General features: G+C 33.5%; 2 protein-coding genes across 2 annotated transcripts in view; one reads left to right on the forward strand and one right to left on the reverse strand.

Annotated features, from left to right (window-relative positions):
• The first annotated feature begins 316 nt into the window (after positions 1-316).
• On the forward strand, positions 317-1,266 carry LOC105364316 (protein lethal(2)essential for life-like). The gene is made up of 2 exons (XM_011502214.1): positions 317-680; positions 919-1,266. Exons 1-2 carry the CDS (start codon positions 347-349, stop codon positions 1,173-1,175), a joined length of 591 nt encoding a protein of 196 aa, XP_011500516.1. The 5' UTR covers positions 317-346; the 3' UTR covers positions 1,176-1,266.
• A 624-nt stretch (positions 1,267-1,890) lies between these two features.
• LOC105364317 (thyroid receptor-interacting protein 11) overlaps positions 1,891-18,624 on the reverse strand; it is a 65,629-nt gene continuing 48,895 nt past the window's right edge. The window contains exons 4-13 of the mRNA XM_011502215.1: positions 13,612-13,782; positions 12,893-13,015; positions 10,783-10,976; positions 7,749-10,195; positions 7,240-7,343; positions 7,047-7,146; positions 2,745-2,826; positions 2,473-2,665; positions 2,260-2,355; positions 1,891-2,181 (exon numbers count right to left, since the gene is read on the reverse strand). Of these exons, the coding sequence (XP_011500517.1) occupies positions 2,029-2,181; positions 2,260-2,355; positions 2,473-2,665; positions 2,745-2,826; positions 7,047-7,146; positions 7,240-7,343; positions 7,749-10,195; positions 10,783-10,976; positions 12,893-13,015; positions 13,612-13,782 (3,663 nt within the window). The 3' untranslated portion in view covers positions 1,891-2,028. The remainder of the gene's footprint in view (positions 2,182-2,259; positions 2,356-2,472; positions 2,666-2,744; positions 2,827-7,046; positions 7,147-7,239; positions 7,344-7,748; positions 10,196-10,782; positions 10,977-12,892; positions 13,016-13,611; positions 13,783-18,624) is intronic.

The raw sequence follows: 18,624 nt of genomic DNA on the forward strand, positions 1-18,624 counted from the left end.
AGCGTCGTGGCGTTGTAATCGTTGTAATCGTTGTAATCGTTGTAATCGTTGTATAACGATTTTGTTTTTTAACGCTAATTAATGCATTAGTCTCGGCTGTCCTAAGACGCAATTTCTTTTAAAACGATGGGAAATAAGATTTTGACGGCTGACGAAAGTATAGAGAAGCCCGAAACGTCATTCGTTATTGAAAATACAACGAAATCCCAATATTGTCGTATTGTTCGTTATTTGTTTGATATACGCGATTGCTAATATCGTTGGTAATAATAATACATATGACATATAATGTCGTATGTAATATAATTTTCATAATTTCGTACGCTTAACGTTTGTTGTAGAAATCATGACTCTTGTGCCATTACTTTTCTCCGATTGGTGGCAAGACCTGGAGCGCCCGCATTATCTATTGGACCAGAATTTCGGTCTTGGATTGTCACCCGAGCAATTAATACCATCCAACGCTTATGATCAATATTATTCTCCTTCTCTTTATGGTAGAAGACGCAATCCATTGACGTATTATAGACCATGGGGTGAGCTAATGCGGCAGATGGAAGGTGGTGGCACTTCGACCATAAAAAATGACAAGGATAAGTTTGAAGTGATTTTGGATGTTCAGCAGTTCAAGCCTAACGAGATCACTGTCAAGGTTGTGGACAAATTTGTCGTTGTCGAAGGTAAGTAATTTAGGTGTTGGAGGATTGTGTTTGGAGTAGAAGTGGAAATATAAGGCAATGTTGTGCGTTTAATGTGGACAATTGGCGCGACGATGTATGACAACATTAAGTTATTTGAATTGTATAAGTTTTTACATAGATAATAATAGATAATAATTGACGTGGTTAATGAGGTTATAATCGAGCCTTGAATGTCACAAGACAATTTCAATGACTAAATTGATAATTGATGTTGTAGGTGAGCATAAGGAGCAAAAGGACCAACATGGCACCGTCTCTCGACAATTTGTTCGTAAATACATGATCCCGGAGCAGTGTAATATCGATCAGGTTACATCGACTCTGTCGTCCGATGGTGTTTTAAGCATTATAGCTCCGAGAAAAGAAGAGGCACTACCGAGCAATCAGAAAATTATAAACATTCAGCATACGGGAAAGCCAGCTGTTCAAGCGAAGAAAGAATCTGCTGAGAACAAGGTCGATAAGAAACCGTGAAACAAGTAAAAAGAAAAATGATGGAAAAATAGCATCGAAATACATCGTTGAATTAAATTAATAAATTTTAAAGCGCCCATTAGTATATAAAATTTGTATTTTAAATATTAGTATCCGTTTAATGATATATATATATATATGTATTGTCTGAAGTAAATTGTCTGTAGAGCAATGTTCTACGATTAAATAATGAGAATTATTTTTAAACATTAAATTGTAACATCGTTGATCGAATAATAATCGAGTAAAAATAATGGCCTCTTTTCATTTCCATGCCCAGAGAGTCCTATCGTTCTATTTTGACTTGCATGCTTTTATCGAGAGAACAATATTTATACGAAATTTCACAAAGACCCTTATTGCTTTGTAATACAAGTTTTTGTGTAAATTATTTTGGCCAAAGGCAGGGAAAAAAAAAAGGAAATTCTACATTTCAAATACTAAAAACGAGCTTGAAATATTAAATGTTAAATCAAATATCGAATATATTCAAAGTCTCGTGCTTGCTGAGGTAAACGACGAGAGAAAAAGCAATGTAATGGATAGTTAGCCAAGAATCAAGAATTGACGTAACAATTACGTGTAAATCAACAAATTTTACAAAAGTCAAACGGAATATTTTTTTTTTTTTATCAAAATTCAACGATCGAAGAATTATAAATGTTTTCTCTTTATTGAAAATTTAAATATTTAATTATAATACAATTTAGTTTGCAGGTATTTCGGTTAAGAGCATTTATAATTACAGGAATAGTATCTTACAAGTATTTAAAAAATTATCTTTTGCAAATAAGATAGAATCAATTCGACATACGATAAATGTTATTTAATTATAACAATGTAAAGCTCAATATCAGCTATCTTTAAGAACTTCTTTTAATATCGATCCCGTGTTTCTGGCTGGAACAAAGTCCGGGAACGTTGGGAGCGTGACATTCGACAGCAACAGTGTCGATTGAGTCGAGGAAGATGAGTGTTGCCTACTATGAGCCGGTCTACCGATAGCCTAAATAATATTTAAACGTATATTAATATAATTTTTCATGGCTCTGCTACGAGATGGCTAATATGAGCAATGTCTAACCGAATTTGATATTGGTAAAGCTGGCAATTGTGGTTTTGGCTGGGACTCGCTCTCTAAAAATTTAACAAATGCCGATGATAACGATGTGTCCTGTCCCTGAAAATAGTAAATCGATGTTTATTGCGATATAACGAATCGATTGTAAGAGTTATGAAAATAGTATTATTGCTGAGTTAAGAGCAAGATATCGAGAGATTTCAATGAAAGACAAACCTTATTGGAAGTGGAAGGGCTATTATTGGTTACTGCTGAGAACCATCCATTTTTAACGGTAGCACCATTTAGGCCACAATTTCCACGTTCTGTTTCGTTAAAGTCAAGAACATTGGCAAATACACGCAGAACCGATATTTTGTCGTTCGATGGTGATGATATATAACCGAGCAATAAATTTTTAACAAGCGATCTGAAACAAAGGTACAATGAAATTGTAGAGTAGAGCGCTGTAAAGTAGCTGTCACTTTTTTAAGAATATTTATAATCACCTGTCTACTTTTCCTTCGCCGCTCTTATTTGCACTCTCGATTCTTTGATCAGCCGTGTTCACAAGCTCGGTTAATCTATTTACTGAAAAGAAAAGACAAAGAAGAAAGAAAGAATTACTATTAGATTCTTTTAACATATACATTAAAATGCACGTTACAGATACAAATATATGGTATTATTTTTTGGTTCTTTTTCATTGTTCTTTGTTTATATAATTGTTTGAATTAGCCATGATATACAAATTACGCACAACATAGACAAGTAAATTATCAAGTCTTACTTAATACTAAACGATACAAGTTTATGCGTCTACATCCTAATGCTACAATTATAAAGACACGTTTCAGTGAATGTAAAAGTAAAATTTAAGTTAAACGTTATATCAATAGATATAATAATAATTTAAGCATTGTATATACAAAAAATGCCGGCACATTTCATGAATTGAATTCAAATTTCATTTGAAAAGAAGCCAAACAGTAGCCATCGTTAAACTATAATAATAGGCTTTGAAATCAAATTGTCAACGATCCACTTGAATATTAAAACACGATAATAAAAATTTAATTAGCCACATGCACGTTGAACATTATTCACAAATACTCATTGGGTTTTCAGTTTATCAGCCACGCATTTTATAATTAGATACTTCACAGAAATGCTTCCTTATAATACCACTCTTAACGTATGCTATAAATGTTCTATATAGGTTATAAATACAAAACTTTTCTACCAACATAGTACAAGTCAGCTAACATTCTTAATAAATTACTGCTAAAAGTTGCACAATTACTCCGTACATTAGATACATTTACATTTTGGCGTCGTGGATTTTCTCATTCGGCATAACAGACGGGTTGATTGTCAAGAAACGAATGCAAGTATAACACAAGTACTGGTCGCTGAAAAAGACACCAGTACCTGATGTAATACTCACACCCATCTCTTCGTTATAATTATAATAATTATTATTCATTTAATTATTTAGTTTTGCTTGTTTGGTACTTTGGTTCATGCTGCATTCATTACGGTTTAGTTTCATGCCACATCAATTGCAACACTAACAATCAGTCTGACTTATTATGTTTTGACATTGTTATATCATTGTAATCACATTAGACAGATTATTGCTACGTTATGTTGAAATAATTTTTAAAATAGTACGATCGAAACTGTCGTTTATGTAACCGAGACAATAGGGAATGTGGTCAATATATATATATATATATATATATATATGCTGTGCGATTGAATTATTTTCTTTAGAAAATATGAACATTTTTAGGCGCAAGGATTATATTGGGGTAAATCAGCACGAGTAATTGATTGTGAATCGATAATATTTCCATCGATTGAAATTGATGACGAAAAAGGAATCTGACGAAACTACTGGGAAAATATGGGACAATTAATGTTTAAAAAATATAGGCTGAAGCTTCGATATTACGTGATGTAAACAAGCATCTTTTACAAACTGAACCTTCTCATTGATTTACTTTTATTATTATTTTTCCTTTCATTTTTCCAATTCCAATGTACAGTTACTTTACTTCAAGCGCCAGATAAACGAATAATATAAATGATAAAATTAAAGAATAAAATTTAACGCTCAAACGAATCGCTTCTCTCCGTCGCTATAGCTTTTTCAGTTTATAATAGATGTTTATTCATCAATGAATAACTACATTTAAATAATTGTGCATTCAACGGCAAAACTAAGATAGAAATATAATATTTCGATAAAACCACTACATTACTGTTGTGCCGCAACTGCATACATTAAAGTGACAATTTGCATTAGTATTCAACGGTATCAACGGTAATAACAAAATGTAAACAAAAATTCACAAACAATCAATGATAAGAGGGTAGAAAACTAAATGTAAAAAATTGTATCAGCAGCGCATTATTTATAAGACTTAAAAATCTCGTAGAACAGCGGTAGTGAGTGGGAAACCCCACGAGGTAATATGAGCTGAAGTTTTTCATACGCTCACAGTTACCGCATGAGATTACCTACTCAGACACTACCAAAATCGTCCTACTACTTCATTTTTATACTTTGCTATCTTTCCTTTATTAGACGTCACTGGGCCCAAGGTAATTTCGTGTTCGTTTATAATCCTCCGTGTATTCTCGTATTTTCTCAACCCAACTAATCACAATTGTAAGTAACAATTCGCTTTTTAATTTTGAATTCTCAAGAGGAAAATTGACATAAAAATTTGCTGGACCAATGATTACTGCAATAGCGTTGTGGTCAATCTTTTCACTCTCAAATGCGCTATCCTTTCGTGTTAAAAGTCTCAACAAAATATGCATTAAATTAAAACAGTGTACATAGAAAATGCCAACAATGTAGCCTTTAAAATTAATAAATTAAATTAAGTACTTTTAACGCGGCATCAATCGCATCGTTCATTTGCATTTGGAGGGAAAAGGAGAGAGAGAGAGAGAGAGAGACAGAGAGAGAGAGAGGGAGAGAGATAAAAAGTTATGCTAATTATGAGTTTTGTGACGCTTTATTCCTTCAAATCGGTCGTTTTTAACTCTGAGATGAGATAATCTAACATAAATTACAATTTATATCTCATTATTATTATCATTATTATCATTGTTACCATTGTTATTATCATTATATTTTAAGATTTACATTAGTTTTCTTTCGATATTCCATAGCAAATCCATAGAATTAGAAGAAAACACAAAAAAAAAAAAAAAAAAAGAAAGAAAAAAAAAATTATTGCGTTTTTTTGCACTCCGTATTAAATAGAGCGAAAAAAAATCTAAAAATTGAAGGAGAACCAACACCGACGAAATGACAGAATGGGTGAATATGCTTTTATTTTTATTTTTTATTTCATTCATGTTTATTTTAGTGAAGTGCAATAGGCAGGCGATAAACCAGTTCATAACCGGATACCAGCAAGAATCCTGGGCTGCATAACAAAAATCCCAGAATTACCAGCTGATATTTGATTATGAAACTAGACAGCGGTGTGTGTTTGTATTTGTGCTTTCCGCATAAATTTACTTATATTCTTTTTTCAAACTTTTGATCGTCTCGCATGATATTCTGTTTAATAACCGCAACATTTTGTTTGTTTGTTTTTTTTTATGCCTCTGTAGATTAGTCACATAACGCAGCCTCAGAAAACGAGAAAATAAAGAAAGAAAGAATAAAAAAAAAAAAAAAGATGAATAATAAAAAAGATATTACTCAGTCTATAATTAGCGTGACCAATCCCGAGTGCGTGTGTTGAATTTCGCTGATCTTAAATGATTTTCTTGAAAAACAAAACAAAAAAAAAACAAAAACAAAAACAAAACAAAAACAACAAAAAACAAAAGTGCAATAATAATAATAAGAAGAAAACAGTCACACAGCATTGAAGATAATAGTTTGGAAACAATTGTTTTCAGAACAGAATGCATGATATATGTAAGAAATTTTTGCTTTAGTATTATAAAATTACTAAAGAATTTTCTAGAGCTTTATTATCCTTTGTTTGTCCTTATTGTTAATTAAGACGATTAATCGTTGTAATTCGACCTCGAAAGCCTTAATTTTATTTATTTTACGTCTTATGATTAATGCTCTTTATATTGTATTATAATTATATTAAATGTCTATATGGATATCACAGCAGCAACTTTGTTCGAACGAAATATCAAAATACATTAATTTATAAATGCATCAATTTTAGAGAAAGGCTGATATTAATAAGATGAGAAATAATAAAATTAATAAAAGCGCCAAATTAAAAGCAATTACACAAAGCATGCAAGTAGTTAGAGATAAGATGCGACCAAAAATTGGCAAGAAGACGAAGAAGAAGAAGAAGAAGAAGAAGATGAGGAAGAAGAAGAGGAAGAGGAAGAGGAAGAGGTAGAGGAAGAGGAAGAGGAAGAGGTAGAGGAAGAGGAAGAGGAAGAGGTAGAGGAAGAGGAAGAGGAAGAGGTAGAGGAAGAGGAAGAGGAAGAGGTAGAGGAAGAGGAAGAGGAAGAGGTAGAGGAAGAGGAAGAGGAAGAAGAGGAGGAAGAAGAAGAAGAAGAAGAAGATGAGGAAGAAGAAGAGGAAGAGGAAGAGGAAGAGGAAGAGGAAGAGGTAGAGGAAGAGGAAGAGGAAGAGGAAGAGGAAGAGGTAGATGAAGAGGAAGAGGAAGAGGAAGAGGAAGAGGAAGAAGAGGAGGAAGAAGAAGAAGAAGAATAAGAAGAAGGAGAAGAAGAAGAAGATGATGATGAAGAAGAAGAGGAAGAAGAAGAAGAAGAAGAAGAAGAAAAGAGATTGATAATCGTACCTTCTTGATTGAGTTGCTCGATGCGCTCAGACTTCCTTTCTAATTGATCTGTCAATCTCGAGGCCGCGCACAGGCATTCTTTAGCTTCTGTCAATTGATCCTTGAAAGAAATTTGTAAAATTTAATCTTTTTTTCAATGACAAAATAAGGGGAAATAAGGCAAAAGATATAAAAAATTTAAATAAAAACAAACTCTTAGATTCGTAATCTCATTGGAAAGATCCTCCTGTCTTTTAAAAGAATCCTGAAGCTGAGCGTGAAGTTTCTCTTTTGCAATTTGAATATCCTTTTCTTTATCTGAAATTGTAATTGCATTGGAATACATAGTAGTTTTTGAAAAAATTCGTTAAGAAAATTCTTTAATATAAAAATCTTTAAACAAATCAATTGTCAAATAATCGAATAACCATTATTAATTTATATTACTGTAATTTATTATAGAAATAATGTTTTTTTTTTTTTTTTTTTTTTTTTTTTTTTTTTTGAATTAAGTTACACACAATACTTAATAAACATCGCGTTGCAAATAATAGTAAAGAAACAATGTCTTAATCGCCAATTCCATCACACGAATGTGGTAAATATTAAAAAATTCTTTGATCTTCGTGTAAAGCACATTTTATTTAATTTTATATTGGCGAGAGTGAAGATATTTAAGGTAAATTTAAGCAAAATTAATAACGTGAAAATAGCGTAACGCACCTCTTTGAAATTGTTCCAAAACTAATTGTAAATTCGTGAGCGACGCCGTATAAGACAAAACTTTATCATCCGCGAATGAAATCTTATTTTGAAGATCATCTCTTTGTTGAACAATTAGTGCAAGCTGCTGTTGCAGAGTTTCCACCTGTTGATTGGCTCTTATACTGGCTGACGTATACATGGTCGAACTATTCTTCAACGTCTCTTCCACCTGCATCAGCCGCGATTCCAACTTCTTCTGTATTTCCTCGGATTGCAAGGCCTCTTCCATATAATTTGCCTCCATTTCAACAAGATGATTCCTCAACCTCTCGACTTCCTTTAGGGCGATTGCCTCCTTGCTTTGAGACTCGGTTAATTGCATCTGGAGATATCTGATGTTCGCCTGGTCTTGAATAATCGCAGCCTCCATTACTTTGTTCTTTTCCTCTAGAGAAGAAACTTGATTGCTCAACAGGGTGTGATCAGCGATGCCGCAACGATCCTCGTAATTATTTGACTTTTCGATATTTTGAAGTCTTTGCTTGATTACCTGCAGCTCGTTTTGCGCCCACAATAGCTGCTCCTCCTTCTCCTGTAATGTCGCCAAGCTCGCATCATTCTCCGCATTGAGCTTTTGCAGCTTAGTCGTTTGTTCGTGCAATAGTTGCGTAAGTCTCTGAATTTCCGAGTGATATTTAAGGCTTTCGTTGTGCTTCTCTTGCACAAGCTTAATGAGCTCCTCTCGCTCGTTATTTAATGTATTGAAGGACGAATTAATCTTAATTATTTCCTCGTCTTTCGAGCTTATTAATTGTGACAAGTTTTCGACCGTTTCCCGTGCCATTAAAGCCGACTCCTTATCTCTCGCAACCGTCGCTCTAAGACTCTCGATCTCTTTCGATTTCTCGCTCATTTCACTAAGAAGCTGCAAGTGCTCTTTATGGGTTAACGATGGGTCATCGATACGCGTATCTTCCGTCTCTAAAGAATCCGTATTAACCTCGGCATCGCATTTTTCCACCGATAATTTATTTAATTTCAATCTCAAGCTTTGATTCTCATCCCCGACAGTTTTCAACTGCTCGAGCTCAGTTTGATATTTTACAATTAATTCTTTGTGCGCATTGATTTCGGCGTCTCGTAACTTCTCTCGCGCACAATATCTTTCAATTTCTTCATTTGCTTTTTTATTCTCCTCCTGCAGGCACTCTATCGTCGGTAACGCATCTCTCAGCACTTTAATCTCATTCTCTAACGACGAAACATAATCATCGGTATACATTGTAGTATTATTAGCGGTGCGATTTTCATTTGAAATAATCTCCTGTCGCTCTTCAACATCTGCAATCACCTTTTGACACTTTGTATCAATACTCTTCCATCTTATAATATTGCTATCGATCTTCTCGTAAAGATTCATGAGAGTCACGAGTAGATCCTTAGTATCCTTCATTTCACTCGTATCGCCACCGCTGTTTGTTATCTCGCTAACATTATTCATCTCCGAGTGGATAGGTGCCTTGTCTATCTGCTGATTAGCGCATTCAATCTCTAATTTCATTTTCTCCATAATATCTATGATTTTTGATGATTCTTCGAGCTGACTTTTTAAAATCTCAATGGTGTAGTTTAGCTTGGTATTTTCATCGAAATCAGCTCGCAAGAAGTCATCGGTGTCCTTTATCTCGCCGCTTATCAATTTCCCTTCCGACCGTACCACGGACTTGGATATGTCAACATTATCACTTTCCTGGCTAACGATCTCGACGGAATCCAACCTCGTGTACACGTCCAATTCGGATTGATGCAGCGCTCGATTCCTTTCTTCCAAGCATTCAATCTCTTTCTCGAGTGAGAAAACGCGCCCTTCGCTCGCTTTCAGCTGATATGGTAAATCCTTCGTTCGTTCCATTTCCGTACACGAAGTCTCGATTTTTTCTTGCATATTTTCGCGATCCATCTCCATTGATTTGCGCACTTGTTGCATCTCCGTGAGCTCGGTATTTTGCTTGATAAATTGACATTCTAATGCTTCGTATCGTAACTTCAAATCGACAAACTCTTTCGCCAAGCTTATAAATATCGATTGGCTCTTATTATCGCTGGCAATCTTAAACGAAACATTATCAAGAATATCCACGACCTTTTTAATCTCGGCTTCGATACTCAAATTCTGATCAACTTCCAAATCAACTTCGGTCTGCTTGTCTTCCAAGTTCAAATACATTTCCGTTCCTTGGTCGATCTTGGAAAGTCCAGCTGTTTGGACAATAGAATCTGACGTCTCTTTAATCAATGACCTTTGAAGTTTAACTAATTCTTCCTCTTGTTCTTCCTTCCGATACTGAAGATTATCGAGTTTCGACAGAGCTTCGTTGTGCTCGACATACAAGCATTCGTACGCACTTTGAAGAGACTGATGCTTTCTCTGAATTTCTTCTTTTATTGCCAAGACACGTTCTAAAAACAAAAACAAACAAACAAACAAACAAAAAAACAAAAAATAAATAAATAAATAAACATTTTTAAAAACACAATTACTAAGTGAAAGTTACTTCAAACGATTGATATTTAATTCGTTAACATTTTTCTTAGAGCTTATTCAAGTTTTCTATGCATTTTGGAGATGACAAATCTCTATACAAATAAAACAAATTCTACAATAACGATACCATAATAATAGAATTTTAATTGAAAAGTACATTAATGAACGTAATCATACTCGTTAATATCAATGAATTTGTTTTAAGAAAAATAAGGATTACAGACGTTTAAGCGAGTATGTACTGTATAATGTATCAAAGATTAAAGACATTTTTATATTTGAAACTTTTTAACGACTGACTCGTTTATGCAGTAGTCTCGCATCAAATCATTTTATATACTTGTAAAATAATTATATCTATTAACCAATGCCTATCAAATATTCCATTAAAGTCCGTCGTGTTCGCGAATGGCCTGTAATCCATATTACAATAAAATCATTCTTTTCATTTTGCCTATGGCAAAGGATAGGGCCCTAATATAATTGAATAAGATTGTAAAATACCAATTGACGGCATTCTGCTTATCCAGCTCCTCCATGCTCATCGAGAGATTCTCATTTTCCGCTTCCAGCTCATCGATCTTTAGACGCAATTCATTCTCACGATCCTGTGCGGCCCTCATTTGCATTTTATCCCTGGTACAATGCAACTTGCCCCTCTCATCAAATTCTTCAGAATCAGACTTTTCGCCATCTGAAAGCTGTGGATCGTTCATTGTAAGCATTTCTTAACTATTATTTCTCAAGCACTTGAATAGTGATAAATGCAAAAAGAAAAAAAATAGAAGAAAAAAATCTCATCGTACGTTATCTGTGACATAACGTTTATTAAATAAAATTCCTTTTTCCATTTACTTTTATATACTGGCTTAGATTTATATTACACTCGGGTTTGTTAAGATTTACTATCAAGGCATAAGCAACGACAATTTTCTAATTGAATTAAATGAAAGAAAGCAACGTTATAAAGCCTTTATTATTAAAATGAATGCCAAGCCATTTCCACATTGGAAAAATGCATAAATTCAATCAAAATAATGCCATTAATAACAAACTTCGACTAACTTGGACTATTGCGTATTGCTTATAATAACACGAGAGACGTATCGCATATTATTTACAATCTGTTTTGCGTTTTCTCATAGCTTTTATTTCATAAGTATATACTTGAAGCATATAAAGATATAATTCGAAGGTTGTGTCTTTTAAATAACGCGTTGGCTCGTACTGCGTCGTTATAAACACATAGCGGAATATAATTCAGAGTACAATATCTTTTTTTTTTATTAAAAGAACATTTCATTTAAGATAAACACATAACAATTTCCTACATCGAATTTCCATATTATTCTGCTAGGCTAAAATTATCCTCTTGTCGACTTAACCATTCGTTACTCCTTAAAATAATAAACCACATGGAATAATTAATTATAGCCGAATATCGATTAATTAATAATATCTCAATATTCTCTATTAATGAGCTTGGGTGGTTGCGGAGACAAATAAGCAAATTTTTAATCGTTTGAAATCATTTTTATGCACTTTCACTTGTATTTTTCTACGCGTATATATGTAAAATTAATCTTGACAACTGTAACATTGGATCTTTACATTCACATAAATAAAAAAAAAAAAAAATATATATATATATAGCGAGTTTTTTTGTTGTTGTTTTTCCTTTGTTTTGTTTTATTTTGTCTTTCTTTTTTATTCTTACGAAGCATTTTGTTATAAATTTGTTTTAAAGTCTTGAAAAATTAATTATTCCGAAAATTTACTTTACTTATTATTAAATAGTTAATGTATTCTGAAGTTGTAACTAGTTAACTGCCACATCTTGGCAAAAGCTCATTGCGAAAGCGCGCTTTACCCTCAATAAAGCACGAAAACTCGAAAACTTGTAAAACTACATTGTTCCCTATCTGTAAATTTATTATTGATATTATATCGAATTTATTAGCATCCAGGATGATAAGATAAAGAGGCGATTCGAATCACATAACAGACACTACTCGCAATAACTGCACATCGTTATCAATGAATTTAGAAGCAATTATGTTGGGTTCAATTTAATAATATATCTTACGGTACGTAATGGCTTATCCGTCCTCTTTTATTAATTGAAAAATTTATTTAAACTTAATCCGCACAATATATGGATTTTTGTACATTTGTTTTCTATTTCCTTTTCTTTTCTTCAGCTCTATTGCCTTCAGACTGCAGAACAAAAAGTTACCCGCGTAAAACTTGATAATAATTCTCTAAAATCTCATTAAAGTTTCAAGTTATGTTTATATGAGAACAATTTTTATGACTCTGAGTTACTCAATCAAAGGATATAAAGTTTTTAAATACGAGGCCTAATTGCAATTATTGGTCGACAAGTTAATATAAATATAATAATTCAAGATGGAAAAATATTTTCAAATAAATATAGTCGACTTTTTGTGTTTTGTTTTTTTCTTTTTTTTTTTGCTTTCTTTGCTTTTATTGTTTGTTTATTTGTTTGTTTGTTTGTCTAGAGAATCATTGGCTTATTGAATCAAATAAAATGCAATATTTTCATTCTAACGTCAGTTCAATTTATAATTCAATAATGAAGCAAAGAAAAATTTACCTTTTCATTCGATTGTATAACGCTGTTCGTCAGATCCTGTTTCGCACGCAAGGCTTCCGACTTCTCTGCCGAAGGTCCTTCGTCTTTGAAATTTGCATCATCCTTCGCATTCGACGAGTTCAACTATAATCAAGTAATTTTAGTAACTAGAACGAACGTTCGACGAATAATGGAAGAATATTTGTGGAACGATGTCTAATAAAAGGCGCCAAAGACTTATTTTTAAGCGCCTAATGAGAAACTGTAAAGCTAAAATAATTATTAACTTAAGTATTGAAAATGAACTCATAATATGGACTAAACTTGAATTTGGATGCTTTAAAAATGAATTGGAACAAGGATTGTGAGCATCTGTGATATTACTCGCGTCTCATACTTTCGAGTTATAATCAAACTATTGCGTATTATTGAGAAATTCATAATGGTTAAATAAATTTATACTCGGGCCTCCGTCGACTTAATTTTAAGTCAATAGAAAAATTTGTGCCCTATGTATTCCTAGAATTTATTGAACTCATTTAATTTCTAAATTAATCAAATACTCTGTAAAGGCGTAGAATGCTGACTTTTTTTTTTTTTTTTTTTTTTTTTTTTTGCAAATAAAGAACGATAACGCGTCTAGAGACGGACTAGACGTTCAAAAAAAAATTAAATCGTAAAATAATTGCATAAAGACAGAGTCGTCGATAATTTGAATAATAAGGGCTTGCATTTACTACCTTTCGTAAGCTATCGAGTTGGAGTTGGAGTTCATGAATCCTCAAGGTGGCCTGACCCAACTGCTCCTGCAGCATTTTCGTTTGGGTTTTGGCATCCCGATTCTTCGGCGGCGGATCCCAAAAGAAAGCTCCGTCGTTCTCTTCCTCCTCCAACCCCGATCCATTATTTGCCTGCAAGAAAAAAGTAGAGGCAAAAAGTCGATATGAGCGTAAGAAAAGGGGAATTGTTTGTGAGTGTGAGTGTTCGCGTATATAATCGAAGCTCGGTTCGATTAATTCAAATCAGAAATTTAACCACATCGGGCTTTACGTAGTGTCAGATTTCTCACTTAAATTCATCGAACATAAAGACAGTATAATCGTGTTGCTGTAAGTAATTGAAGATTTTTTTTTTTAAATTATCTTTTAAGGCCAACTTATTAAACGACAATATCTCAATGTTAAACTAATAGAGTTTAATTTTTACAATTCCGATCGTGCAATTAGCATACGTTATTTTAATGATATAAAATTCTAATATTCCGGAGCTTATTGCATCTCCGTGTCTCCCTTATTGAAGAAACGTAATTACAAAATAACATAATTAGTCGTTTTTATGATGTCGTTTTCAAGGCGGAGCGTATGTATACGAAAGCCGGGAAAAATAACATTCACTCGATAATTATTTTACATGTAAACTTACATAGTCCTGAATGCAAACATATTGTTCTTACTTATCACAGTTTTATAACCTATTAAAATCTTTCCCCCCCCCCCTTTTCTTCCCTCTTTTTTTCTTTCATTTTCTTTTCTTTTCTTTTCCTTTTTCTTTTTACACAATGCATAAGAAGTATCGTAATTTTATGAAGCCTGTGCGTTGCGTCAAGACTTGCGAATAGTCTGTCCTACATTCTACATCGAGTGCGACTTTTATCAGCAGCATATTGGTTCCGTATCATTTTTAATGGCCATTAAGTAAAAATTGAATGATTATCGCCACGAGCGTTGGTAGCTCTGGATTTTCTTAGCGAGTGATCCATTAAGCCGGACGGACGAAGGAAGTAGAGACATTGGCTCGTCGTATCGGGCGTGGAAGTGACGGCTCTCGGCGCAAATAATAATCGCCTCGTCGATTTCTCGAGAGGAGCTCGCTCGGCCGGCAAAATCTCGGACGCCGCGGAGAAAACGGCGTCGCGCATAGGAAGGCCACGCCGGGAGGCAAGGAAAAATGCGCCAAGGCTCGAGCTGAAAAATCCGAGCGCACAATTGCATAAACGTTATTCTTAGTGTTTTGAGGACTCGGCTGGCGGCTTACGCGATCGGCGGGACTAAACTCGAAAAAGCAACGTCGGCAGGATGCACCTGCCGCGACGGTCTGTGATTAGTATGGAACGGGCCGCCGCAAGTATTGTTATGGAGGCCTTTTACATAAGAATTTCGTGCCGGGAACAATGCAGACGCGCATCGCGCGATGTAAGCACGCGATTGACTGGGGACGCGGTGCCCGGGGCCGGCAAAAGGGACCAGCGGCGATGGTGACCTGCACCCCCCTCCCACCGCCCCCAAGTAAGGGGTGGCTAATAGCAGTACTAGAGGCGCGTGGTAATACGAGATGATGAGAAGTGATTTTTAATTCTACTGATTGATTTGCTCGGCCATCGGCCAATTAGACATGACTTACTGACGCTAATTTTATGACTAATGTTGCTAATAATACGACTACCGTTGTTTGCAATTCGCGGACATGGAGTCGCTTGAGTCGCTTGAGACGCTTGAGTCGCTTTTAAAAACTAACTCGTGAGTCGTATTTTCACGATTCGCTTGATCGGTCTAGGCCAAAAGGTGGCACAAAAAAAAAAGCAGAGAGACAGAGACGAAAAAGAAACAAGGATATACGTTGCTCAATATCGAGAGCGTTCGTCGGGGAATACGGCGAGCTGAAATTTTTGCAATACTGGGCAAAATCGAGTGCCTCCTGTTCTGAAAAGACGAATGCATTGACGTTTACACATGATATAAGCAATTATTATTGCCAATCAAGTCTATGTAAAATAAGTAGAAACATAAATTAATAAAAATATCGTTATCTTAATTTTAGAAATCATAAAAATGCAATTGTCCATAACAATGTTTCTTGGTTATGTGGACGAAGGTGTGGCGAGACTTGGAAATAACTACAAAATAATTTTATAGTAGAAAGAAAAAATATTTTCAAATAGAGTTATAGAGTTATATATATATATAAACATTAAATTGTGAAGCATCGCTTATTGTACTTCAATTCATCCGCAGCGCTTATCTCGCCCGTTTAGATATTTGAGTTCAGCAGATAACAGGTAGCTTATTTTTTGAAAAAAAAAAAAAAAAAAAAAAAAAAAAAAAAAAAGAAAAAATCTCTCCGGATAATTCGTTGGTGGTGCTGAAAATTATTTTGAAAAAAATCGAGCACAGACGAATTGAATTAACGACATTCTCACAAAATCATCGCTATTTCACATTAATTTTTTCCTTTCTTTTCGCATTATACACTTATCGTACATTAATTTTTCATCACGACTTTATAAAACTTATGCAGAGGGTTTATTAAAAAATTGTACGCCATCAAGAATTTCTGTAAAGTCGCGTTCAGTGAATATCACTCTACTCCAGGAAAAACTGAAATTTTACTGATAAAGATGATCTCGGAGTAAACAGTGTAATCTCTTAAGCATTCATTATACAGAAAAGATACGTAAGCAATGTAACTTATCCAATCCTCTAACAGGAGCTTGGAATTCTAATTTATTTTCAACAATACAAGCCATACACGAGTGATATATCTAATAAATATGATACACTTGAAAAGCTTTTTGGTATTACCATATTGTTGTATCATCCGCTGTTAAGAAACAATAGTTTTGCGATACTTTTATTCAAAGGAACGTGAGAAAGGATATCGGTAGTACGCCAAGTGCGGTGGAAAAGGATAAGACCTGACCTATTATGAAAATGATTAAAGTTAGAGGTTGTATTTCACGTCAAAATAGTTACATAAACCTCGCGCCCTTGGTGTTGTGTGAATTTTTATAGCCCTAGTGTGCAAAAGTTCGTAAAGCGGCAAAACTACCCTCGGCGCATGTAACGACATTACAATTTTAATTTGCAATAATACATTTTTACAACACCATGATAAACTTTAAGCCGATAAGTTGAGTAATTGAATCAAATAGCTAAATTTCTTTTATATGACTGACAGGCCACGAATGAAGAAAAACTAATGGCTTGCTCACGAATATGGGAAAATAGTCGAGCCCGTCCATTTAATCGATTGTAAAAGAAACGAAGAAGAATAAGAAGAAGAAGAAGAAGAAGAAGAAGAACAGCAACAACAACAACAACAACAACATAATGGAACAATATATCGCGATAAGCATCCATCGATACATTTTTCACGCAACTAATTAAGTAAAAAAATTGTAATCTTCAAGTTTATACACAATTTGGCAGTGAAAAAATATCGGTTTTCATGTCCTTGACTCAAAACTGTACTTTTCAATCGAATCGCGAATTATTGATTAGTTATCGCTAAATTCACTCGCTTAATAATTAACAATATCTTTTAATTATATTGGAACGATATAATTGATACATACAATATTGATCATACAATATTGATATAATTGATATATTAAACTACTATTACTAATAATCATAATAATGTTTTATTAATGACTTATTCTCCGCTATTTTGTAATCACATTTTCCAAAATAATTTCCATCAAGTACTGTAATACGTCTAATGTCAATTGTCAATTGTTCGTAAACGTAAACCATATTTTTGGAACGTATGTATCAATCCTGCCTTTTCGCCCTTCAGTTTAAAAGAATGCCGCGGATAAACGAAAAATGATTTTATGATATTCAAATGGTGTGACTTCTATTAATCTTACATGGGTAAACGACTAATTAATAATAGTATTATGAAATTGTAACGAACGAAGGGTCGCTCGTCTTTTAAATCAAATTTTTATTCATTTAGAAAATGGGCAGTTCAAGAAACTGCAAATTTTATCGTTTGCTCATTTCTCTAGTTTTATGTATATGGAGAATTAAATATATGAAATATTGATTAGGTATGTCATTGTCGTAATACTGTAAAATCGCTAAAGTATGGTAATGAATATACACCTTTGTTCATTATTTATTTTTCGACATTAAAATTATAAATTTTGTTTTAGACTAGCGAGGATGACATTCTGACATTACGTGATTAAGAAAACGTTTTACCGATTGAAAATTTGCATTTACCGTTTCCGAAATTTACATGAGGTTTCAAACTTATGACATTTAAAATATTATAAGCTACCTACGGTCAATTTCCTATGCAATCGAAAGTTAAATATTTTAACTGAATCGAGTATTTCTAAATAATATCCTACGTTGAATATATTTCGTTCTGACTAAAGGAAATACTGTCTATTTGATTTTGAATAATTGTAAATGTTGAGCAAAAATGGAAAACGTTTTCATTTAATAATTTGATATTGAAATCTTTGAACTTGACATATTATAAGCTTACAATTGATAATGATAGCTCGGATTAACGAGACTCGGAACAGAATTCTAGATAAATAAGATATATTAATTTTTTATACGTTTTAGATACGACATTAGCAGCTTCAATTTCTTAAACTATATGATGTAATAAGAAAGAAACGAAAAAAAAAAAAAAAAAAAAAAAAAAAAAAAAAAAAAGAAAAAGAAAAAATTTCATTGTCTATTGGCACGAAGCGAGCATAATTTTATCATATCAAACAACTTTTATATCAATCATCGAACGAAAGTTAAACAACATCGACACGGTCAGAAAAGACGAACCCGTTTACATAAAATTCGAGACAAATTATAATATATATATAACGGATGCCACGTATCTAATAAAAACATATTTATTTTTGTCGGTTAAAGACTATAATGGTATAGAAGAAATTGATAGCCAGTTCTCGACTTTTATGGGATGGCCCGATGTGTACAACTGATTCATTCCCTTGGCAA

This window comes from Ceratosolen solmsi, unplaced genomic scaffold, assembly GCF_000503995.2.
Source record: "Ceratosolen solmsi marchali unplaced genomic scaffold, CerSol_1.0 scaffold31, whole genome shotgun sequence".
Lineage (NCBI taxonomy): Eukaryota > Metazoa > Arthropoda > Insecta > Hymenoptera > Agaonidae > Ceratosolen > Ceratosolen solmsi.

Excerpts from the sequence above, each read along its gene's own strand:
- LOC105364316 (XM_011502214.1), top strand. The coding sequence starts at position 347 with ATGACTCTTGTGCCATTACTTTTCTCCGATTGGTGGCAAGACCTGGAG. Across the intron at positions 681-918 it reads CAAATTTGTCGTTGTCGAAG|GTGAGCATAAGGAGCAAAAG; the intron begins GTAAGTAATTTA and ends TTGATGTTGTAG.